General features: G+C 40.0%; 3 protein-coding genes across 5 annotated transcripts; all 3 read left to right on the top strand.

The window, feature by feature from the left end:
• The first annotated feature begins 365 nt into the window (after positions 1–365).
• Positions 366–5,437, top strand: LOC129818397 (uncharacterized). 3 transcript variants are annotated; one of them, XM_055874241.1, is made up of 8 exons: positions 366–3,238; positions 3,353–3,388; positions 3,617–3,910; positions 4,031–4,327; positions 4,438–4,530; positions 4,634–4,735; positions 4,850–4,877; positions 5,089–5,437. In XM_055874241.1, the coding sequence occupies exons 1-8, from the start codon at positions 3,211–3,213 to the stop codon at positions 5,117–5,119; spliced, it is 909 nt and encodes a 302-aa protein (XP_055730216.1). In that variant the 5' UTR covers positions 366–3,210; the 3' UTR covers positions 5,120–5,437. The 3 variants fall into 3 exon arrangements, with proteins under 3 accessions (XP_055730216.1, XP_055730215.1, XP_055730217.1); XM_055874240.1 differs by having other exon boundaries at positions 369–3,238; positions 4,423–4,530; XM_055874242.1 differs by having other exon boundaries at positions 371–3,238; positions 3,726–3,910; positions 4,423–4,530.
• An 8,043-nt stretch (positions 5,438–13,480) lies between these two features.
• Positions 13,481–16,925, top strand: LOC129818398 (uncharacterized). The gene is made up of 4 exons (XM_055874243.1): positions 13,481–13,674; positions 13,853–13,888; positions 14,156–14,455; positions 14,556–16,925. Exons 1-4 carry the CDS (start codon positions 13,647–13,649, stop codon positions 14,861–14,863), a joined length of 672 nt encoding a protein of 223 aa, XP_055730218.1. The 5' UTR covers positions 13,481–13,646; the 3' UTR covers positions 14,864–16,925.
• Positions 16,225–25,317, top strand: LOC129819185 (uncharacterized). Its single transcript, XM_055875738.1, has 10 exons — positions 16,225–16,237; positions 19,563–19,619; positions 19,891–20,190; positions 20,291–20,584; positions 20,710–20,808; positions 21,047–21,151; positions 21,259–21,286; positions 21,379–21,419; positions 21,504–21,535; positions 21,675–25,317. Exons 1-10 carry the CDS (start codon positions 16,225–16,227, stop codon positions 21,834–21,836), a joined length of 1,131 nt encoding a protein of 376 aa, XP_055731713.1. The 3' UTR covers positions 21,837–25,317.
• Positions 25,318–25,571: the final 254 nt, after the last annotated feature.

Below are 25,571 nucleotides of genomic sequence, written 5' to 3' on the forward strand. Positions count from 1 at the left end.
ATCAATTGAATTTACCACTGGTGGACTCCAATCAAGTTGTAGAAACATCTTAAAGATGATCAATGGAAACATGATGCATTTGAGCTCAATGTCGAGTCTAATAGAATAGGGTCTGAATACGGTATTCATTTTTATATATTTTTTATATATGTGCAAACATTTTCTAAAAACCTGTTTTCACTTTGTCATTATGGGATATTGTGTGTAGATTGATGAGGGACATTTGTTTTATACATTTTAGAATAAGGCTGTAACGTAACAAAATGTGGGAAAATAATGCACTGTGCACAGAGGGCAAGTGTCAGTAACATGCATATCAATCTCTTGGCTCAAAGTTGAGGAGAGTGACTGCATCACAATTGTTTTTTGTTCAAGATATTGATGTGTTGAAGGTACTGAACTGTCTGTTCAAGTAGTTGGCACACAGTGCGGACACTCATCGGTACAACACACATCTCTTGACAGTCCCCAGGTTCTGAACAAAGGCTGGGAAATGCACAGTATTAAATAGAGCCATGACTACATTGAACTCTCTGCCCCCCCAGGTAACTCAAGCTAGCAATAAAACCAGATTAAAAAAACATATAAAAGAACACCTTACTGCACAAAGGGGACTGTGAAGAGACACAGCCATTTTATTCATCTTGTATTGTAATTTACACTGTATTATGTATTAGACCTAAATATAATGTGAATGTACTGATATGTAGGCTATGTGTGACGTTGTAAATGTATGTAGTTCAGTCCTTGACTAATAATGTTCTGTACTATGTATTATGTCATGTTTCATGTGGACCCCATGAAGAGTAGCTGCTGCTTTTGTAGTGGCTAATGGGGATCCTATTAAATATCAAATACCTCTGAGTGATGGCGTTAGGACACACAATTGCCAAGATCTTCTGCAAAGTCTCTCTGTCTTTGCACAGTTTTGTAGTCTGCTGTATGATGTTGTCAACCCCTGGCCCAATGGTGGAACCTGGCGTGAGGGGGGAACTCCAAGAATGTTTTCTTAAATGGCGGTGGCAGTTTAGACGGCGCCCAAAACGGCCTAAGGGCTGCCATGGAGGCCAAAGAGTACATTTTTGGTCTCATTAGACCACAGAATCTTTTGCGGTATGATCTAAGAGTCTTTCACGTCTTTTGGCAAACTAAAGGCATGTGGTCATGTGCCTTTTTCGCGGGAGTGGCTTCCGTCTGGCCACTCTCCCATAAAGGTCAGATTGGTGAAGTGCTGTAGAGAATGTTGTCCTTCTGGCAGGTTCTCCCATCTCAACCAAGGAACTATGTAGTTCTGTCAAAATGTGGAATAAGTCTAGGGGTATGAATACTTTCTGAAGGCACTGGAAAGCACACACCCAGATACCCACTTCTTAAAAGCCAACATTTTCAATTACCCATTTATTTTTTACAGACAACCAGAAACTGCATAGCCAATAGGTCTGCCCCTCCACCAGATGTTTTATTAGCTGTTTATATATAATTTTGTCCAATGAGAAGGGGTATTTTAAGATGTACGAGTCCATGTCATGATTTTGAGATCCTGATTTTCAAATAATGGCTACTCATAGTTGCTTCTAATTATTTCTGTTCTGAAACTGGAAATCTGTTCAGGGTCCCTGAAATGTGAAACATGTATGTTAGTTTGAACATCTGGACATGGTAACTTATCATAAGTTCAACTGTTCAAATGAATCCACAATGGTAAAGGTGGCATAGAGATATCCTTGGTCCCCCACCATGGATTATTCAATTCTCTCTGTTGGAGATGCATTAGCCATCTGAATAATGTGTCTAAACAATAGTTTGGATGCAATAAATGACCTTTGACTAGTTAAAATGCATTCTTTACTCATCAATTTACTGTTCATCTATAGTTTCAGTAAGCAGTATTGAGGGTTCATTACATGGGCAGCAATTTAGTGGACAATGAAAAAAGTCATACATTTCAACGTAGCGCTGGGATGATAAACCTAAAATTATCGACACCAACCAAACTGACACTTATCGTGGACATTTAGCTGATATTGTTCATTACGATAAATAATCTATAGGGCCCTACTAGAGAAATCTGAAGTTTTAAAATGAAATATGTTTAATTATTAATAGGACAATTGATAGCAACAACATTCGAAGTAGTAACGTAAACTCACCCCATTCCGTACAAATGTGCGTAACCGCAACATTCAAACGAGGCTACAAAGAAAACTAATGGGACTGTAGCGACTGTGTTGACTTCAAAATCGGGGGTGTGAACTAGGTTTCTATTCAAGCGTTGATCGACATGGTAATGGCTCTATAGTATTGGAGAAAAGTTGAAAAAACGGATCGTCTGTTACATCGGGACGTGTCATGTCGTAACGTACAGCACACCTAAAGCAACTATTTCTGTCTTACAATCTCTTTCCACCAGGTGTAGCACTTCTCTCATCCTTTAAAAACAAGAAATGGACAGTGACGGGGGTAAGGGGGGGATACCTAGTCATTTTTTGCGTCATCATTGCATGCGATCATCATTCTCAAAGCCGCTGTTTACTTCTAAGATCACTTTAGCACCGCCCTAAACACCCGATTCAAATTCGACACAAACCTTCAAATAGGTATGTAATGACACATTATATAAACTCTTTATAGTGTTTAATTTACATTTTAGAGGCGATAAGGTGATATTTTGGACAGATCGAGTGAAAAAAAGCAATTTTCCCACACGACATCTCTCCTTCTCACTATCACGCATTAGTTTCGCTTCCCCACCCGACGGGGCTCATTGCCTGCTTGAATTATGTAGAAACGGGCAGTGTTTAGGTCATGTAATTGATTCTGTTGGAAAGGGGAGAAATTGTGCTTTACAATGGTATTGACTTTACAGTTGATCTGGAAGTATTACGTTTTTTGGGCGCTAAAATAAGGGCAATTGTACGGACCAAGGCGATGTACGAGTTTACGTGAGTTTACGTTAGTAGTTTTCAGGGTAATATAAAATAATTACTGTGGTGCACATTATGTTCTAAACTTATTGTTCAATTTACCATTATTGTGATAATTCAGTACATTTATGCTAATAAGGATTGTTGTCCATATCGCCCAGCTCTAATTCAATGTGACTTCAGACCTGCCCAGAGTATCCATATCCTCTTTGGGCTGTCCTTTGTCCTAAGCACAGATCAGCTCTCACCTCAGAATCTTATTCGTTGATGGCAGAAAGAGGAAAATATGTCTCCATCTTATTTTCTAATGATTTGTGAGTATTCAATTGTCCCTTATTTCAATCCATTTATATTTAGAGTGTATGGTGTGTATCTTATGTTAACTGAAATGCCTTGTTTAAAATGTCTTCCTGTTATCCTTGTTAAAGTTGTGGCCGGTGTTGCAGTTAGAAAATGTTATGCAGGTATGTATTACATCATGTCATTAGCTGTGGAAGGATATTAGAGATAGGCTATTGTCTTTCATATACGATTTGTCACTACAGCAGTTTGGTGATACCGTTTCTACAACTCGTTCTCTAAATGTACATTATTTAGCCACAACAGTTTCAGAAACATACATAGATTTCAGTCTACGATTGACAGCTTTAACAATTTGAATTCTCACTATTTATATATTTAAATCCAAACAGATTCTGTCCCCACTTCAAGCATTGTATTATCCCCTGGGTACATCAATGCAGCTAGATCTGTCAAAGTACGCTGTGAATCAACAGAAGGTACAGAGTGCTATTTTTACAGAGACCAGGATCCAACCCCAATAAGAAAAGTGGACTACAACAGTGTTTGCCAATTCACATTGTTCTGGGATGAGTTCAAAACCTGGAACAAGAGTGAAGTAGATCTCAGCTGTGCTATTCTACAGAAAAGAGAAGGGAAAATGATAACTTCAGAACGTAGTGACACTCGAAGACTTCATGTGAGTGGTGAGTGACAATTTTACCCTAGGGCCAAAATTAGGGCCTCGGGAACTTGTTCAGTTATTGTTACCCAGAACACACTGGGTTCACTCATATTGTATCTATTATCTTACATTTTTCAAACAGATCCAATTGGGAAACCCAGTGTTGACGTGGAGCAGAGAGGGAAGTACCTCAATCTCAGGTGTGAGGCTCAACATGGCACCTCATGTTATTTTTACCTGAACAATGGTGACTTACACTTCAAAAAGCAACCCTACAAAGACAATGTTTGTGTGGGGAGAGTGGCCCAAGAGGAGCTACTGACGATGAGGAAGAGGAGCAGCCCAGGAGAGATTTTCATCACATGTTCTGTGGAAATGGTGATAAAGGGGAATTCTGTGACATCACAGCACAGTGAACCCCTCAGTATCACCGTAGATGGTGAGGACCCCATCCATTTCAGTGAAATCTATCTATTGCTGCAGCTGCAGTGCATGGCTGATGAATAATTGTTCATATTTGAATAATATTTTCAGATGTAAATCCTACAGGAGCCACAGGTTCCATAGCAGATTTCAGTTCCATCCCACCTGGAGAGGAGAAGGCAGTCAGTGAAGTCATCAGCCTAACTACCCAAGAAGAAGGTATGTACATTTAGGTGGTTTAGACATAGATGCTCACAATTGCAGGACATTATGAACATTAATGTGAAATGGACATGATACATGATGTCCTTTTCCCTTCCAGACCCTTCCTCAAGGATCCCCCTCTACATCGGTCTCCGTGCCGGTCTTTATGTTCTCATCCTTCTGGTGGAATCTCTCCTGTGTTTTCTCTGGTGTAGACATGGCAAGTGCCTTTTGCTTCAAAAATACTCCAATTTGTATGTTGTTCCAAAGGCTGTTGTCAGCTGTACAACCAGGGTCTGTTAGTTACGCTCTCATCATACTTTTGTTTCTGAAGGTGATGAACGAGGAAATAACAGTAGGAGGTGAGAGTGATCTATTTATTTAACTGCACATTTTCATATTATCTGTTTGAATGTACTGGAAACTGCTCTTGACTGGCAAAACCCATATGAGCTGCAAACGGTGTGTGTTGAGTATAACTATACTCTTTACTATCCACTATGGTTATAGTCTATTATAGTGTAACTGTTCACTGCTTATGGTGCATTGTGGTATGTTTTCGCTCTCTTACAGGAAGAGAACTCAAGTCTGCACGACGCTATAAGGATGTGGCCTTGCTGGGGAGTTCAAGTTGGATAGATCAAATCAACTCAAATCAAATGTTATTGGTCACATACACATGGTTAGCAGATGTTAATGCTTGTGCATCTAGTTCCATGCAGTAATATCTAACAAGTAATCTAACAATTTCACAACAACTACCTTATACAGACAAGTGTAAAGGAATGAATAAGAATATGTATATATAAATATATGGATGAGCGACGGCCGAACGGCATAGGCAAGATGCAGTAGATGGTATATACATATGAGATGAGTAATGTAGGGTATGTAAACATTATATAAAGTGGTATTGTTTGAAGTGACAAGTGATACATTTATTACATCCAATTTTTTATTATTAAGTGGCTAGAGATTTGAGTCAGTATGTAGGCAGCAGTCACTTAATGTTAGTGATGGCTGTTTAACAGTCTGATGGCCTTGAGATAGAAGCTGTTTTTCAGTCTCTCAGTCACAGCTTTGAGGCACCTGTACTGACCGAGCGTTCTGGATGATAACTGGGTGAACAGGCAGTGGCTTGGGTGGTTGTTGTCCTTGATGATCTTTTTGGCCTTCGTGTGACATCGGTGGTGTAGGTGTCCTGGATGGCAGGTAGTTTGCCCCCGGTGATGCATTGTGCCAACCTCACTACCCTCTAGAGAGCCTTACGGTTGTGGGCGGAGCAGTTGCCGTACCAGGCGGTGATACAGCCCGACAGGATGCTCTCGATTGTGCGCCTTTAAAAGTTTGTGAGTGTTTTTGGCGATAAGCCACATTTCTTCAGCCACCTGAGGTTGAAGAGGCGCTGTTGCGCCTTCTTCACCCCGCTGTCTGTGTGGGTGGACCATTTCAGTTTGTCCGTGACGTGTACGCCGAGGAACTTAAAACTTTCCACCTTCTCCACTACTGTCCCGCCCATGTGGATAGGGGGGTGCTCCCTCTGCTGTTTCCTGAAGTCCTCCATCATCTCCTTCTCCTTTGACGTTGAGTGTGAGGTTAATTTCCTGACACTGCACTCCGAGGGCCCTCACCTCCTCCCTGTAGGCCGTCTCGGCGATGTTGGTAATCAAGCCTACCACTGTAGTGTCGTCTGCACATTTGATGATTGTGTTGGAGGTGTGCATGGCCACACAGTCATGGGTGAACAGGGAGTACAGGAGAGGGCTGAGAACACACCCTTGTGGGGCCCCGGTGTTGAGGATCAGCGGGGTGGAGATGTTGTTTCCTACCCTCACCACCTGGGGGCGTCCCGTCAGAAAGTCCAGGACCCAGTTGCACAGGGCGGTGTCAAGACCCAGGGTCTTGAGCTTAATGACGAGTTTGGATGGTACTATGGTGTTAAGTGCTGAGCTGTAGTCGATGAACAGCATTCTTACTTAGGTATTCCTCTTATCCAGATGGGTTAGGGCAGTGTGCAGTTTGATTACGTCGTCTGTGGACCTATTGGGGCGGTAAACAAATTGGAGTGGGTGTAGGGTGTCAGGTCAGGTAGAGGTGATATGATCCTTGACTAGTCTCTCAAAGCACTTCATGATGACAGAAGTGAGTGCTATGGGGCGATAGTCATTTAGTTCAGTTACCTTAGCTTTCTTGGGAACAGGAACAATGGTGGCCCTCTTGAAGCATGTGGGAACAGCAGACTGGGATAGGGATTGATTGAATATGTTCGTAAACACACCAGCCAGCATGCTCCTCAGCATGCTCTGAGGACGCGGCTAGGAATGCCGTCTGAGCCGGCAGCCTTGCGAGGGTTAACACGTTTAAATGTTTTACTCACGCTGGCTGCGGTGAAGGAGAGCCTGCTGGTTTTGGTAGCGGGCCGTGTTGGTGGCACTGTATTGTCCTCAAAGCAGGCAAAGAAGCTGTTTAGTTTGTCTGGGAGCAAGACATCAGGGCCCGTGACAGGGCTGGTTTTCCTTTTGTAGCCCATGATTGACTGTAGACCCTGCCACATACCTCTCGTGTCTGAGCCGTTGAATTGCGACTCTACTTTGTCTCTATACTGACGCTTAGCTTGTTTGATTGCCTTGCGGAGGGAATAGCTACACTGTTTGTATTCGGTCATGTGTCCGGTCGCCTTGCCCTGATTAAAAGCAATGGTTCGCACTTTCAATTTTGCGCGAATGCTGCCATCATTCCACAGTTTCTGGTTGGGGAAGGTTTTAATAGTCGCCGTGGGTACAACATCATCGATGCACGTGCTAATAAACTCGCTCACCGAATCAGCATATACATCAATGTTATTGTTCGACGCTATCCGGAACATATCCCAGTCCATGTGATCGAAGCAATCTTGAAACGTGGAATCAGATTGGTCGGACCAGCGTTGAACAGACCTAAGCACGGGTGTTTCCTGTTTTAGTTTCTGTCTATAGGCTGGGATCAACAAAATTGAGTCGTGGTAAGATTTGCCGAAAGGAGGGCGAGTGAGGGCTTTATATGCGTCGCGGAAGTTAGAGTAACAATGATCCAGTGTTTTGCCAGCCCGGGTCGCGCATTCAATATGCTGATCAAATTTAGGGAGCCTTGTTTTCAGATTAGCATTGTTAAAATCACCAACTATAATAAATGCAGCCTCGGGTCATGTGGTTTCCAGTTTACATAGAGTCCATTGAAGTTCTTTCAGGGCCGTCGAGGTGTTTGCTTGGGGGGGATATACACGACTGTGATAATAATCGAAGAGAATTTTTTTGGTAGATAATGCAGTTGGCATTTGATTGTAAGGAATTCTAGGTCAGGTGAACAAAAGGACTTGAGGTCCTGTATGTTTTTATGATCACACCGCGACTTGTTAATCATAAGGCATACACCTCCGTCCTTCTTCTTACCAGAGAGATGTTTGTTTCTGTCGGCGCGATGCGTGAAGAAACCAGGTAGCTGTACCGACTCTAACGTATCCGGAGTGAGCCATGTTTCCGTGAAGCAGAGAATGTTGCAATCTCTGATGTCTCTCTGGAAGGCAACCCTTGCTCAGATATGGCTGGAGAGTATGATTTGTCAATGTTTTTATAAACCAGAAGTCAATAGGAGTAGAAGTTATAAAATTCGAACAAGTTGCAATTTCCATGCACCTTGTGAATGTATTTTTATATTATGCACGGTGTTTAATGTGTTTGTATATGTAAAATATAGCAATTTCATTAGCATTTCATTTTGTTCTGCTCTTGTATGTTGTGTTTTCCAGTGGAAATAAAGCTTGTACAGTATATTGTAAATAATTGTTGGAAATGTTGTTTCTTTTCTCTGGAAGAGAAATTTGTGTTGTTTAGATTACACAGCAGTTGTGTTTCAACGGTCTGTCTCATGATGTTCATTGTTGTACCTGAGCTTTAGCTGAACCTGAGCAGTACCCCCACAGTGGGGGTACTGCTCATTGTAAGGTTCAGCTTTTCTTTTCTTTGTCAACCTTGTGTTCTTTTTCTTTGTGTTCTGGAACGTAGCCCTGTTACTTTGTGTTCTGGAACGTAGCCCTGTCTTTCATTTTTGTTCATTGATTTCACCTGTGTTCGTTTCTCACCTCATCATCAGCTCCCAATTTACTTCAGTTCTTTCTGTTTGTATGGTTGTGAGGTATTGTTTGTTTTTGACTACCTACCTGTGTTTGACCATTGCGTGCCTGTGACCACGATTCCTGCCTTCCGTGAAAGCTTAGTAAACATTTGCCATGCTCTGCGTGTGAATCTACACCTTTTTCTCCCTGAGCATGCATTACACTCATACAGATACAGCTCTATCTATAGAGATGAGGAGAAGGCAGAGTAGAAATGGGTGACCCACGTCTACACCAACATCACCCCTGAAAAACAACACCACAAAGGGCTCTCAATACATCTATCATATGAAGCTCATGTCTATATCCATCAATATACAACGACTTGTCAGTGAACATGCATAGGTGCAGAGGTGTGGAAAGACACAGTAATGGAATTGTGGTCATGATCTAAGCTGAGATGTGCTACAATAAGCCATTGTGCTGCAACTGGTAACCTAACACTCTGTCCCTAGCCCTCAAACCCATCATTTAACATAAATAACATACTAATGGTACGTGCTGTATATATTACAAAATTAAAACATTTTCAAACATTAAAAAGAAACTGGTGCAACCTGCAAGGAGTTGCTGTCAATGTTAACCAATACATAACTGTCATTTGAGGAACAGTCAACGTTTAACCTTTCCACATGTCTTTTTTTATTTAACAATTCATTGGTGGTCATTAAATGAAAAACTACTCAATTATCTTCTGATTCCTGTTTTCCATTTCTCTACAAATCTGCAATACTTGGAATTAACAAAAAAAAAAAAAAAGTTAGCCAAAAATACACAATAGTAATGTGGTCTATGCATGCAATCCAAGCCATTACCTGACACAAACTGGTTACACTGACTGAAAATATAGACAGGGATCAAGGTATCTGTCATTTCCTCATTTGGAGAAACTTTAGTCACCTGCGTAACATGGCTGGAGAGAAGCTGGGTGCTTAAACAGAAAATATCTATAACGTCCGACTACTAATAAAACCCAATAAATAAGCTACTGAACTAATTTTGATCATGTCTTTGTTATGTGGCTCAGGTGGTAGAGCATGGCACTTGCAACACCAGGGTTGTGGGTTTGATTCCCACAGGGTACCAGTGTGAATGAAAATGTATGCACTCACTAAGTTGCTCTGGATAAGAGTGTATGATGAAAATGTATATTTAGGGTAACTTTTTTGTATGTGTACTGTATGTGCAAGGTGTACACAGTTACTGTCTTGTTTGAAAAGTCATCTTTAATGGCAAGCAATGAAATCTTAATCACAAGGGTTCTCCCATTTGAAATAGTTATGCTCTAGTTACCTATATTTTCACTAAATTCAATTAAGGTGCACATCAGGGACAGTCCTTTAGTGGTCAGTAAAATAAGGTGCATTGTTCAACATCACTAGTCATCTGTCACAACATCACTTATGAGTCTCCATATCCTGCTTTCTAGGTTGCTCTGTGTCCTAAGGAAATATACTTTTTACACATTATAATCTGTAAGTTCTCCTTTTTATTGATGGAAGGAAGTGGAAAATATGATCTTATCTTCTATTAATTTGTGAGTTTTCAATTATTACTTTTATTTTTTTATCAATGATCTATTTACACAGATATTTTAAGTAGCCCATTCCATATGTTAGCCTTTCTTGTCAACAGAAGTTTTGTACAACTATGGAGTTATTTAAGAATTTTGACTTGAATAATAACGTTTTATAGTTGCAAATAGAGAAATGCGGAAGTGATACTCCACATGCAAAATACCTTCTAAATCAAGGAACAATTCAAGTTTTCAAAGATTCTTTTTCGCTCTAACAGATTCTGTTCCCACTGTTCCCAACCATTTTATTATCCCCTGGGTACATCAATGTAGCTATTCCGCCTGCTACAGTACGCTGTGAGTTACCAGAAGGCATTATTTGAGGAACAATCCATAACCTTTCCTCCTGTGGTTTACCAAAGAATGTGAAACAATTTATTGGTGATGATGAAATAAAAAACAACTGAAATATATTTAGATTCCTGTTTTGCATTTCTTCAATGCTTGGATTTGCTTCCAAAAAACGAAGTTTGCCAAAAATACACAAAAGTAATGTGATCTATGGATGCAATCCAAGCCATGACTTAGTTGGCACAGACTGGTTACTCTGACTGGAAATATGTATTATGTAAACTAAACAGACATGGATCAAGGTATCTGCCATTTCCTCATTTGGAGAAGCATTAGTCACCTCCATTACAAAGCTGTGAAAGTCGTGGGGTGAAAAATATCAAACAAGAAACTATTCATCAAATTGTCCAACTACAAATAAACCCAATAGATCAGTAACTGAACTCATTTGATCATGTCAATGTGTGTGTTGTGTTGGGTTCTGAGAATATGAAAATATACTTATTCATGTCACTGATGGAGTGCTGACATTTAGAGGGCCTACACCAGAAGTTAATGGTTATAGGAGGAAGTTACAGTTGAAGTCTAAAGTTTACATACACCTTAGCCAAATACATTTTAACTCAGTTTTTCACATTTCTTGACATTTAATCCAAGTAAAAATTCACTGTCTTAGGTCAGTTAGGATCACCACTTTATTTTAAGAATGTGAAATGTCAGAATAATAGTAGAGAGAATTATTTATTTCAGCTTTTATTTCTTTCATCACATTCCCAGTGGGTCAAAAGTTTACATACGCTCAATTAGTATTTGGTAGCATTGCCTTTAAATTGTTTAACTTGGGTAAAACGTTTCGGGTAGCCTTCCACAAGCTTCCCACAATAAGTTGTATGAATTTCGGCCCATTCCTCCTGACAGAGCTGGTGTAACTGAGTTCGGATTGTCGGCCTCCTTGCTCGCACACGCTTTTTCAGTTCTGCCCACAAATTTTCTATTGGATTGAGGTCAGGGCTTTGTGATGGTCGCTCCAATACCTTGACTTTGTTGTCCTTAAGCCATTTTACCACAACTTTGGAAGTATGCTTGGGGTCATTGTCCATTTGGAAGACCCATTTGCGACCATGCTTTAATTTCCTGACTGATGTCTTGAGATGTTGCTTCAATATATCCACAAAATGTTCCTTCCTCATGATGCCATCTATTTTGTGAAGTGCACCAGTCCCTTCTGCAGCAAAGCACCCCCACAACATGATGCTGCCACCCCAGTGCTTCATGGTTGGGATGGTGTTCTTCAGCTTGCAAGCCTCCCCCTTTTTCCTCCAAACATAACAATGGTCATTATGGCCAAACAGTCTTGTTTTTGTTTCATCAGACCAGAGGACATTTCTCCGAAAAGTATGATCTTTGTCCCCATGTGCAGTTGCAAACCGTAGTCTTTTTATGGCGGTTTTGGAGCAGTGGCTTCTTCCTTGCTGAGCTGTCTTTCAGGTTATGTCGATATAGTACTCGTTTTACTGTGGATATAGACACTTTTGTACCTGTTTCCTCCAGCATATTCACCAAGGTCCTTTGCTGTTGTTCTGAGATTGATTTGCACTTTTCGCATCAAAGTACGTTAATCTCTAAGAGACAGAATGCGTCTCCTTCCTGAGCGGTATGACGGCTGCGTGGTCACATGGTGTTTATACTTGCGTTTGGAAATTGGTCCCAAGGATGAACCAGACTTGTGGAGGTCTACAATTTTTTTCTGAGGTGTTGGCTGATTTCTTTTGATTTTCCCATGATGTTAAGCAAAGAGGCACTGAGTTTGAAGGTAGGCCTTGAAATACATCCACAGGTGCACCTCCAATTGACTCAAATTATGTCAATTAGCCTATCAGAAGCTTCTAAAGCCATGACATAATTTTCTGGAAATTTCCAAGCTGTTTAAAGGCACAGTCAACTTAGTGTATGTAAACTTCTGACCCATTGGAATTGTGATACAGTGAATTATAAGGGAAATAATCTGTCTGTAAACAATTGTTGGAAAAATTACTTGTGTCATGCACCAAGTAGATTTCCAAACCGACTTGCCAAAACTATAGTTTGTTAACAAGAAGTTTGTGGAGTCGTTGAAAAATGAGTTTTAATGACTCCAACCTAAGTGTATGTAAACTTCCAACTTCAACTGTATATAGTGGGTGCAATTAAGCTTGGAATGTGTTGAGTGCAGGGAAGCAATTACATGTGGCAGGCATTGATGAAGGGAGAGAGCCATGGATTAGTGATGGAGGGGGGTCAGGTCAGGTCAGGTCACCTTAATGGAGAAATAAAAGTTTATGGCCCGTATCACTAGTGTCCTGCTGTCACGTTCGTCGTATTGAGGAGACCAAGGTGCAGCGTGGTATACGTACATTCTATTTATTAAACGAATGAACACTGAACAAACTAAACAAAATAACAAAACGAACGTGAAGCTATAAAAAAGAGTGCTGTAATAGGCAACTACACATAGACAAGAACCCACGAAACCAAACGGGAAAATGGCAACCTAAATAGGATTCCCAATCAGAGACAACGATAAACAGCTGCCTCTGATTGGGAACCAATTCAGGCCACCATAGACCTACAATATGCCTAGACTTACAAACACCCCTAGACATACAAAAACCCTAGACAATACAAAAACACACCCTCGTCACACCCTGACCTAACCAAAATAATACAGAAAACATAGATAACAAAGGTCAGGGCGTGACACCTGCCTAGCTGTTGTTAGGGTGATGGTTTTGTTTATTTGTGTGTGTATAGTTTAAAGTAACTCTCTGAAAAGTCAACAAGTTTATTTGATCAATTCATCACAAGACTTCTCCTATTTGAAATAGCTGTGCTGTAGTTACCTATATTTTCAGGAAGTTCAATGTAGGGTGGACCACATGGACAGTTGTCAATGAAAGTGGTCAATGAAAATAGGGTCATTTTCTTCAGCGTCACTAGTGATCTGTCACAACATCTCTCGTGAGTGTCCACATCCTTCTCTGTAGGTTTTTCTGTGTCCTACCAAACACACATCAGTTTTCTCACATCACAATCTATGTGTCGAGTTCACTTCACTGACGGAAGGAAGTGGAAAATATGTCTTTGTCTTATATTCTTCTCATTTGTGAGTATTCAATTATTTTGGTCTTTGGATCAATATCTCTTAACACCGATTTTAAGTTTTGGTAATATGTTACTTAATGTATGCTTTATAGCTTGTTCTAAGTATGTATGACACTTTATTATGCTTTATAGTAAGGCTTGTAAAATGTCTCACTAAGTTGTTTTTACCTTGTTTGAAGATGTTGCCGGTGTTGCGGTAAAAGGAAGTTGTGCAGGTACATATACCAAATGTCACTTCTTTAATTGTCCAGCTCAACAGCTATTGATTTATTTCAGGCAAAAAGTTATTTTTTTTGATGACAGATTTGTACACTACTTTTCACAATAGAGTAGCACAATGCTTAAAGTGACAAATCTTTATTAAGAAATGTATTTAGTTGCAAATAGAGAGACAAGGAAGTGATACTCCACATGCAAACACATTCTGAATCAAGATTCTTATCACTCACAATTTCATAGATTCTCTCTATTTCTCTAAACAGATTCAGTTCCCACTCCCACTATTGTAATTTCCCCTGCGTACATCAATGTAGCTACACCTGTTACAGTACGCTGTGAGTCACCAGAAGGCACAGAGTGCAATTTCTACAGAGATCATGACCCCAAACCTATAAGAAAAGTGGATTACAAGCAAGGTGCTTGCCAGTTCAAGTTGTTATGGAATGAGTTCAAAAAGTGGAACAAGACTGAAGTAGATCTCAGCTGTGTAATTCTACAGAACAGACAAGGTGAAACGATCAAAACCTCTAAACCCAGTGACGCTCGAAGACTTAATGTGGGTGGTAAGTGACAGTATTAAAGTACTCCAAACCACATGTTTACCAGAGTACACTTCCCACTTGTTAAATGACTTCATAAATTACTTTCACAATTTACTGACAGATCCAATTGGAAAGCCCAGAGTTAATGTGGAGAAGATTGTGAATTACCTCAATCTTCGATGTGAGGCCAAGGCTGGCACCTCATGCTACTTTTATCTGAACAATGGTGACTCACACTTTAAAAAACTACCCTACAAAGACAATGTCTGTGTGGGGAGAGTGGCAGAAGAAGAACTGCAGAGGAAGAGGAGCAGTGCTGGAGAGATCTTCATCACCTGTGCTGTGGAGCTGGTTGTAGAGGGTGAAGATACTGTGACATCACACTATAGTGAACCCCTCGGTATCACCATAGATGGTGAGGAAGACTAGAGCCCATCATTTTCTGTGATTTCAAATGTGTCAATCTTCTGTCTTTCTATTGTTGTATTGCAAGACTAATATATTATTAATTTATTACATATCAATGTTTTAATTATTTGAGTTGTAAATCCTCCAGGAGCTACTAGTTCCCCATCAGTGTTCAGTGTAATCAAACCTGTTCAGGAGAAGACAAGCAGCAATGTCACAGCCGAAGGAAGAGGTCAGTAACATTGGTTTGGTTTTAGATTAACTGTGAAAATATTATCATGACATTCCTCTGTCTGTCTAGTACTGTATTGCAAGACTAACACTGTATATAATTATTGTACATACTGTGTATATCATTGTTTTATTTATTTTGGTTGTAAATCCTCCTGTAGCCACCAGTTCCATCTCACTTGGAGAAGATAGGTCAGTCAGTAGTATAACTACCCAAGGAGAAGGTGTATTAAATAAACATGGTTATTGTGAGCTCAGTTTGTTGAAATACATCAGCAAGTGCCTATTCAGATACTGTTTTTGATAGTGATGTCCCTTTCCCTTCCAGAATCTGTCTCAGAAATCCCCTTCTACCAGTATACCAGTCTTCGTGCTGTTGTCTATGTTATCATTCTGCTGATGGAATTTGTTCTGTGTCTTCTCAAATCAAATCAAATCAAATCAAATGATATTAGTCACATGTGCCGAATAGAACAGGTGTAGGTAGACCTTACAGTGAAATGCTTACTTCCGAGCCCCTAACCGACAGTGCAGTTTCAAAAAATACGGATAAGAATAAGGGATACAAGTAACAAGTAATTAAAGAGGAGCAATAAAAAATAGCAATATATAGAGGGGGGTGCCTGTACAGAGTCAATGTGCGGGGGCAACGGTTAGTTGAGGTAGTATGTCCATGTAGGTAGAGTTAATTGAAGTGACTATGCATAGATGACAACAGAGAGTGGCAGTATAGACGTGGTGCATGCCTTCTCATACTCACACAAATTGTAACTGATGTAGGAACTTCATTTGATTACTCTTTTGTTTCTGAGAATGTACCTGCACAGCAGGAAATGCCTACTTGCAGTGCATTTGAGATTTAAAAATGCTTCTAAAGTTTGTAATTTCCGCTTTGAAATTTTCAAACTTGATTTGCCCTAAAAGAAATCTATCAACCCCAACAAAAATATCCATTCATTTTCATCCACATAATAATTCACATTTCCTGTTGCTGCCGGATTATTTTCCTGCTGTAGCAAACTGGCTCAAATTAAGATCCTACATCTGTTTGTTGTTCCAAAGGCTTTTGTCATGTCTTTTAATAGCTATACAACCTGCCCGTATGATTTATTTTCATCATACTTTTATCTTTGAAGTTGATCCGCAAGGCAATGTCAAACGGAGGTAAGAGTGGTCTATATATTCAACAAAATGTACTCATGCATGTTTTTATATTATCTGTTTGAATGTGCTGGTGAATTGTTGTGTCTTGACCAAAACCCATCTAAGCTGCAATATGTGTGTGTAGAACAATGCTCTTTACTCCCCACTGCTTGTTAATGTATTTTGTATTATGCAAAGTGTTTCATGTGTAATGAGTTCATATGTCTGAAATACAGCAATTTTATTAGCAATTCTTTTTTTTCTGCTCATGGATGTTGTGTATTCCAGTGGAAATAAAGCTTGTACAGTATATTGTAAATCTTGTTGAAAATGTTTATTTTCTTTGGAAGTTGAGGAGGCACTCTGAGAGGAGACAGCATTGTGTTTAGTTTACACAGCAGTTGAGTTTCAAAGGTCTTCAACGATCTTCAACGGTCCGATGTCTCATGATGTTCACTGTTGTACCTGAACTTTAGCAGAGTGTGTCGAGTCTGTTTGTCACGTAGATGTGACCACAGTGAGAGTACTGATCATACAGGTACACTTCTATTTCTAGAGATGAGGAGAAGGCACCAACATCACCCCTGCAAACAACACCGCAAACGGCTTGCTATACATATCTTCATACTGTGAAGCTCATGTCTATATCCATCAATAGAAATGACTTGTCAGAGAACATGAAGAGGTGTGGAAAGACACAGTAATGGAATTGTGGTTGAGGGCCAGATTGGGAATTTAGCCAGGACACCGGGGTTAACACCCCTACTCTTACGATAAGTGCCATGGGATCTTTAATGACCTCAGAGAGTCAGGACACCCGTTTAACGTCCCATCCGAAAGACGGCACCCTACACAGAGCAGTGTCCCCAATCACTGCCCTGGGGAATTGGGATCTTTGTTTTGACCAGAGGAAAGAGTGCCTCCTACTGGCCCTCCAACACCACTTCCAGCAGCACCTGGTCTCCCATCCAGGGACTGACCAGGACCAACCCTGCTTAGCTTCAGAAGCAAGCCAGCAGTGGTATGCAGGGTGGTACCATACCACTTCACAAATGATTTGAGGTCAAGACCAGCAATGTCCCATTGGGCTCAACAAAGCCGAGAGTGAGGTTCTAGAAAGAGGACTGACTTTCATACCAACTCCTAAACAGGTGAACTGCAGGGAGCTCCGGAGGGATCTACACGTCTATCATAGAAGATTGAAGTTATAAGATCATTTTGATTGTGAAACAGATTTTCTTCATATACTATTTCCAAACCCCTCACATTGGAAACCTCAGTTGGAGTCAGTGTCAGAAACTATACAGACTCTTACACGTAGGGATGTGGCTTCCTTTTCACAATTCAGAACCAGACCTGTACATCACTTTAACCTTACAAATCAACTAAATCAAGCTCTCAAAACATTGAACAGCAATCAGAATATAGTGATTAAACCAGCAGATAAGGGGGCTCAGATTGTTCAAATGGATAAAGTGCAATATCTTCATGAAGCAAATTGAAAGTAGGATAATCACTATTGTAAAGTGGCTGTTCCACTGGATGTCATAAGGTGAATGCACCAATTTGTAAGTCGCTCTGGATAAGAGCGTCTGCTAAATGACTTAAATGTAAATGTAAATCTAAGCTGAGATGTGCTACAATAAGCCATTGTGCTGCAACTGGTAACCTAACACTCTGTCCCTAGCCCTCAAACCCAGATGGATGAGAATAAGATCTATCATACTACAATTTAAATAAATAACATGCCTGTTGTATAATTTTTGGATATATTGCAAGATTCACATTAGAAATATGTCCAACCTTTAAAAAGAAACTGGTGCGTCCTACAAGGAGTTGATGTCAATGTTATCCAGTACTATAACCGAAATCTTAATTATTTGAGGAACAATCCATAACCTTTCTTCCTGTGGTTTACCAAAAAATGTGAAACAATTTATTGGTGATGATGAAATAAAAAACAACTGAAATATATTTGGATTCCTGTTTTGCATTTCTTCAATGCTTGGATTTGCTTCCAAAACACTAAGTTTGACAAAAATACACAAAAGTAATGTGATCTATGGATGCAATCCAAGTCATAACTTAGTTGGCACAGACTGGTTACTCTGACTGGAAATATGTATTATGTAAACTAAACAGACATGGATCAAGGTATCTGCCATTTCCTCATTTGGAGAAGCATTAGTCGCCTCCATTACAAAGCTGTGAAAGTCGTGGGGTGAAAAAGCTCAAACAAGAAACTGTCCTTCAAATTGTCCAACTTCAAATAAACCCAATAGATCAGTAACTGAACTCATTTGATCATGTCAATGTGTGTGTTGTGTTGGGTTCTGAGAATATGAAAATATACTTATTCATGTCACTGATGGAGTGCTGAGGTTTAGAGGGTCTACATCAGAAGTTATTGGTTTTAGGTGGAAGGTATATAGTTTGTGCAATTAAGCTTGGAATGTGTTGAGTGCAGGTAAGCGATTGCATGCGGCAGACATTGATGAAGGGAGAGAGCCATGGATTAGTGATGGAGGGGAGTTGAGGTCAGGTCAGGTCACCTTAAGGGAGAAATAAAAGTTCATGGCCCATATCACTAGTGTCCTGCCTAGCAGAAAAGAATTATGTTTGTACAGATATGTAGAAGGAGACTCAGCCTATGAGGAATGATTAAATATCAGTGCTTGTGTGAAAATGTTTTTTGTCTAATTGGGAAGAATAAACTTGGTTAAGCTTCCATAATGTCTGAGAGTTTTTACTATGAGAATTAGAACCTAACAGTTGTTCGGGTGATGTTGCTGTTAAGCTACTGCATATTTAATTTTGGTTTTGTAAATTTGTGTGTGTATAGTTTAAAGTAACTCTTTGAAAAGTCAACTAGTTTATTTTATCAATTAATCACAAGAGTTCTAATATTTGAAATATCTGTGCTGTAGTTACCAATATTTTCAGTAAGTTCAATGTAGGGTGGACCACATGGATAGCCTCTTAGTGGTCAATGAAAACAAGGTCATTTTCTTCAGCGTCACTAGTGATCGGTCACAAAATCACACGTGAGTCTCCATATCCTCCTCTGTAGGTTTTTCTGTGTCCTACCAAACACACATCAGTTTTCTCACATGACAATCTATGTGTGGAGTTCACTTCACTGACGGAAGGAAGTGGAAAATATGTCTTTGTCTTATATTCTTCTCATTTGTGAGTATTCAATTATCTTGGTCTTTGGATCAATATCTCTTTACACCGATTTTAAGTTTTGGTAATATGTTACTTAATGTATGCTTTATAACTTGTTCTAAGTATGTATGACATTTTATTACGTCTTATAGTAAGGCTTGTAAAATGTCTCACTAAGTTGTTTTTACCTTGTTTGAAGATGTTGCCAGTGTTGCGGTAAAAGGAAGTTGTGCAGGTACATATTAACAAATGTCACTTCTTTAATTGTCCAGCTCAACAGCTATTGATTTATTTTAGGCAAAAAGTTATTTTTTTGATGACAAATTTGTACACTACTTTTCACAATAGAGTAGCACAAAGCTTAACGTGCTATATCTTTATTAAAAACAATATGTTTTTAGTTGCAAATAGAGAGACAAGGAAGTCATACTCCACATACAAATACGTTCTGAATCCAGATTCTTATTGCTCACAATTTCATAGATTCTCTCTATTTCTCTAAACAGATTCAGTTCCCACTCCCACTATTGTAATTTCCTCTGGGTACATCAATGTAGCTACACCTGTTACAGTACGCTGTGAGTCACCAGAAGGCACAGAGTGCCATTTCAACAGAGATCATGACCCCAAACCTATAAGAAAAGTGGATTACAAGCAGGGTGCTTGCCAGTTCAAGTTGTTATGGAATGAGTTCAAAAAGTGGAACAAGACTGAAGTAGATCTCAGCTGTGTAATTCTACAGAACAGACAAGGTGAAACGATCAAAACCTCTAAACCCAGTGACGCTCGAAGACTTAATGTGGGTGGTAAGTGACAGTATTAAAGTACTCCAAACCACATGTTTACCAGAGTACACTTCCCACTTGTTAAATGACTTCATAAATTACTTTCACAATTTACTGACAGATCCAATTGGAAAGCCCAGAGTTAATGTGGAGAAGATTGTGAATTACCTCAATCTTCGATGTGAGGCCAAGGCTGGCACCTCATGCTACTTTTATCTGAACAATGGTGACTCACACTTTAAAAAACTACCCTACAAAGACAATGTCTGTGTGGGGAGAGTGGCAGAAGAAGAACTGCAGAGGAAGAGGAGCAGTGCTGGAGAGATCTTCATCACCTGTGCTGTGGAGCTGGTTGTAGAGGGTGAAGATACTGTGACATCACAGCATAGTGAATCCCTCGATATCACCATAGATGGTGAGGAAGATTAGAGCCCATCATTTTCTGTGATTTCAAATGTGTCAATCTTCTGTCGGTCTATTGTTGTATTGCAAGACTAATATATTATTATTGTACACATATCAATATTTTATTTATTTCAGTTGTAAATCCTCCAGGAGCTACTAGTTCCCCATCAGCATTCAGTGTAATCATAACTGGTCAGGAGAAGACAAACAGCAATGTCACAGACCAAGGAAGAGGTGAGTAACATTGGTTTGGTTTTAGATTAACTGTTAATAGTCCTAAGAACTTCAAATTGCAAGTTTAGTGAATGACTCTGTTTCTAAATGTACAGGTATTGATACATTTCCAACATCTATAAACTGTTAAGTGTCTCGATAGTCGCTATTAATAAGGCTTATTTGCATTAACATACTAGTCATTGTATGGTCAGGTTATACTGTATAGATGACTCACTGTCGGTGAGCCTTCATTCAGTTTCTTCAGGTCCAGGGTTCCTCATCATCATCATTCTGGGTGCTGGTTCCCTTTTCCTGGTTCTGCTAGCTGGGTCTGTGCTGTGTGTTCTCCAATGCAAATGTGGTGCGTGCTTTCAGATAGGTCTTCTCATATCCCATTCTTATTTTGTTCCAAAGGCTACTTTGAGTTTTTTTCAAAATTGCTACATTTTTTCTCTGTATCTTTTGAAGGGGTTCATGGCAGGCCTGTAAATACAGGGTAAGACTGGGGTATTCATTTTAGATTCACGTAATTTATTCTTTATTCATGCACGGCTATATCTTTCTGACTGTACTGCATTGTCTCGACAGAAGGCCACCTGAGCAGCAAGACCAAACCCCACCTTGTGTCTGTGAGTATGAGAGTTAACTAAACCACCAACTTTATCTTCTTTTGTTCAGTGTTTTATTTTCCCTCATTCTCTCATTTTAAACAGATTCTGTCATCACAAAGCCGTCTAGGGATGAGGTGAGTTGGTTTGAACCAGTGCAGTGTGAAGTAGCCTAATATGCACTTTACTTCCACAATATCAAGCAATATTGCCAATAGCACCAATGACAACCCTACCGTGCACACAGCTCAAAGTGACTTGAGCTCTCTCTTACAGGAAGAGGACACTAGTCTGCAATACGCTACAGTGACATCAACTGGTGACCCAGCTAGTATTCAATATGCAACAGTGAAATCTACCGGTAACCAAGTTGGACCTGGGCGCACCAAGATCAAGTTTGAAATAGCTGGAGAGTACGCCCTCTTAGCAGAATCATAGAAGATTAAACATTTACTGGATAACATTTTTTGACATAGTTTACAGTTATAATCCTATATTTCTTTCTTTCTTCATATTGGATCATAATTTACTCATAGTACAACAAATACTGCCACAACAACAAAGACTAAAGATATCTACTCCTTTCTGAAAACAAGCAGTTTCAACTATTTGCATTTTAGGTTAAATGAAATAAATGAAAAATTAACTTTGTCTGAAACGTAAAATAAATATTTTCCTAAATTGAGTTACCCAATCTAGTCAGCAGTCAACAATCAGTAGTCACCAATCTATTTCCCTCCTTGACAAGAGTCAATAGAGACTCATAGCCACAAGAAGGTAGAACAAATGTCAAACTTCGCTTGTTACATCTCTACATCTCTCTCTCCTTTTCTGATCTCTCGCTCTCTACATCTCTCTCTTTAACCATGTCTGGTGTATATTAGTTTTCAGTGGTGGAAAAAGTAGTCAACTGTCATACTTGAGTAAAAGTAAAGATACCTTCATAGAAAATGACTCAAGTAAGAGTAAAAGTCAGCCAGTAAAAGTTTACTTGAGTAAAAGTCTTTCAGTATTTGGTTTAAAATATACTTAAGTGTCAAAATTAAAAGTATAAATCATTTTAAATTCCTTATATTAAGCAAACCAGAATGCACCATTTTTTCTTTTTTTACTGAAGGCCACTCCAACACTCATCATTTACAAACAAATCATGTCAGTTTAGTGAGTCCGCCAGAACAGAGGCAGTAGGGATGACCAGGGATGTTCAGTTGATAAGTGTGTGAATTTGACTATTTTCCTGTCCTGCTTATCATTCAAAATGTAACGAGTACTTTTGGGTGTCAAGGAAAATGTTTGGAGCAAAAAGTACAATATGTTCTTAAAGAATGTAGTGAACTAAAAGTAAAAGTAGTCAAAAATAGAAATAGTAAAGTATAGATACCCCAAAAAGCTACTTAAGTATTACTTTAAAGTATTTTACATTAAGTACTTTACACCTCTGTTAGTTTAAAAAATGTGTTTTGTTATTATCACGGTTTACTTACAGTATGTGCCTTTACTTCCACATGTTGATACACTACCTCCATATTTCTTCTCACTGCTTCCTGATTTAGATATCAAATCACATTTTATTTGTCACATACATATGGTTAGCAGATGTTAATGTGAGTGTAGCGAAATTCTTGTGCTTCTAGTTCTAGTTCCAACCATGCAGTAACATCTAACAAGTAATCTATCAATTTCACAACAACTACCTTTTACACACAAGTCTAAAGGAATGAATTGTAACGAACGTCGTCGGGAGAAGGAGAAGAGGACCAAGGTGCAGCGTGGTAAGTATTCATAATACTTTTAATAAATACAAACACTTGAACAAAAAGACAAACGGACAGTTCTGCAAGGTGCAATACACAAAACAGAAAACAACTACCCACAAACACAGGTGGGAACAGGCTACCTAAGTATGGTTCTCAATCAGAGACAACGATAGACAGCTGCCTCTGATTGACAACCACACATGGCCAAACACAAAGAAATAGACAACATAGAACACCAGACATAGAATGCCCACCCCAACTCACGCCCTGACCAAACCAAAATAGAGACATAAACAAGGAACTAAGGTCAGGGCGTGACATAAATAACAATATGTACATATAAATATATGGATGAGCGATGGCCAAACGGCATAGGCAAGATTCAGTGGATGGTATAGAGTACAGTATATACATATGAGATGAGTAATGTAGGGTATGTTAACATTTTATAAAGTGGCATTGTTTAAAGTGACTAGTGATACATTTATTGCATCAAATTTTTATTATTAAAGTGGCTAGAGATTTGAGTCAGTATGTTGGCAGCAGCCACTCAATGTTAGTGATGGCTGTTTAACAGTCTGATGGCCTTGAGATAGAAGCTGTTTTTCAGTCTCTCGGTCCCAGCTTTGATGCACCTGTTCTGACCTTGCCTTCTGGATGACAGAGGGGTGAACAGGCAGTGGCTGGGATGGTTGTTGTCCTTGATGATCTTTTTGGCCTTCCTGTGACATTGGGTGGTGTAGGTGTTCTGGAGGGCAGGTAGTTTGCCCCCGGTGATGCGTTGTGCAGACCGCTCCACACTCTGGAGAGCCTTGCGGTTGTGGGCGGTGCAGTTGCCGTACCAGGTGGTGATACAGCCCGACAGGATGCTCTCGATTGTGCATCTGTAAAAGTTTGTGAGTGTTTTTGGTGACAAGCCAAATTTCTTCAGCCTCCTGAGGGTTAAGAGGAGCTGTTGCGCCTTCTTCACCATGCTGTTTGTGTGGGTGGACCATTTCAGTTGGTCCGTGACGTGTACGCCGAGGAACTTAAAACTTTCCACCTTCTCCACTACTGTCCCATCGATATGGATAAGGGAGTGCTCCCTCTGCTGATTCCTGAAGTCCACGAACATCTCCTTTGTTTTGTTGATGTTGAGTGTGAGGTTATTTTCCTGACACCATACTCCGTGGGCCCTCACCTCCTCCCTGTAGGCCGTCTCGTCATTGTTGGTAATATCTGCTACTGGCTAGGCCCAACCTAATCTCGAAAACCCAGAACAAAATCTTGCATGAACTTAACTCTCATAACCCCTGTGCTCCCGACACAGGTAACATGTTTGTTTTCCGATCTTAGGACAGAATAGGCCCACCCAGATCTGTCTTATCTACACCTACAATTGGAGCACATTAAAAAACCTATGACAGCTTTAGGTATGTTAGTGTATATGAAAATGATGCACCATCACAAAAGGGAGCTTTTGTTTCACCATAAATGTAGAGAGGAGAGACACAAAATACAGTGTGTCACACTCACTACTGTGGCATTGCCTGAGTCATTATCTACAGCCAACAGCTCCTGTGTATATTTATAAAAACATTTTTGTTGATAATATCTGCTACTATCTGCTACTCTGTGGACCCCACCTATTGTAGTCTGTTCCTGTTCCTCTCAGACCAATTGCATTCTCATACTGGGCTATAAATAGATGTGCAAAGGTTTTAAGATGTGATTCATTTGAACAAGTATACTTGATGCATTTGTAATGAACAGCTTTCATGATGTATAAGTAAATTATTTGTGTGCAAAACTAGAGACTAATGAAACCCACATGATAATTGCAACAATTTAATAAAATTATTATTATTTATTTTTTTACCCCTTTTTTCTCCCCAATTGGTAGTAGTTACAGTCTTGTCTCATCGCTGCAACTCCCATATCGATTCGGGAGAGGCGAAGGACGAGAGCCATGCGTCCTCCTAAACACAACCCAACCAAGCCTGCTTCTTGACACAATGCCCATCCAACCTGGAAGCCAGCAGCACCAATGTGTCGGAGGAAACACCGTACACCTGTCTACCGTGTCAGAGTGCACTGCGCCCGGCCCGCCACAGGAGTCGCTAGTGTAACCGATGTGAAATGGCTGGCTAGTTAGCGGTGGTGCGCGCTAATAGCGTTTCAATCGGTGACGTCACTCGCTTTGAGACCTTGAAGTAGTGGTTCCTCTTCCTCGGCTTTTGTGGAGTGATGGATAACGATGCTTCATGGGTGACTGTTGTTGATGTGTGCAGAGGGTCCCTGGAACGCGCCCGGGTCGGGGCGAGGGGACGGACTAAAGTTAAACTGTTACATTGATGCTGTTGATCCGGGTCACGGCACCAATGTAACAGTTTAACTTTAGTCCGTCCCCTCGCCCCGGGCGGGAACCAGGGACCCT

This window comes from Salvelinus fontinalis, chromosome 21, assembly GCF_029448725.1.
Source record: "Salvelinus fontinalis isolate EN_2023a chromosome 21, ASM2944872v1, whole genome shotgun sequence".
NCBI lineage: Eukaryota > Metazoa > Chordata > Actinopteri > Salmoniformes > Salmonidae > Salvelinus > Salvelinus fontinalis.

Bases quoted from the DNA above. Each gene is read 5' to 3' on its own strand.
- LOC129818397 (XM_055874240.1), top strand. From the start codon at position 3,211: ATGTCTCCATCTTATTTTCTAATGATTT. The intron at 3,239-3,352 runs GTGAGTATTCAA...TCCTTGTTAAAG, and splicing joins ATCTTATTTTCTAATGATTT to TTGTGGCCGGTGTTGCAGTT. The intron at 3,911-4,030 runs GTGAGTGACAAT...TTTTTCAAACAG, and splicing joins TCGAAGACTTCATGTGAGTG to ATCCAATTGGGAAACCCAGT.
- LOC129818398 (XM_055874243.1), top strand. From the start codon at position 13,647: ATGTCTTTGTCTTATATTCTTCTCATTT. The intron at 13,889-14,155 runs GTACATATACCA...TTCTCTAAACAG, and splicing joins GGTAAAAGGAAGTTGTGCAG to ATTCAGTTCCCACTCCCACT. The intron at 14,456-14,555 runs GTAAGTGACAGT...ATTTACTGACAG, and splicing joins TCGAAGACTTAATGTGGGTG to ATCCAATTGGAAAGCCCAGA.
- LOC129819185 (XM_055875738.1), top strand. The intron at 20,191-20,290 runs GTAAGTGACAGT...ATTTACTGACAG, and splicing joins TCGAAGACTTAATGTGGGTG to ATCCAATTGGAAAGCCCAGA. The intron at 21,420-21,503 runs GTGAGTATGAGA...CATTTTAAACAG, and splicing joins CCAAACCCCACCTTGTGTCT to ATTCTGTCATCACAAAGCCG.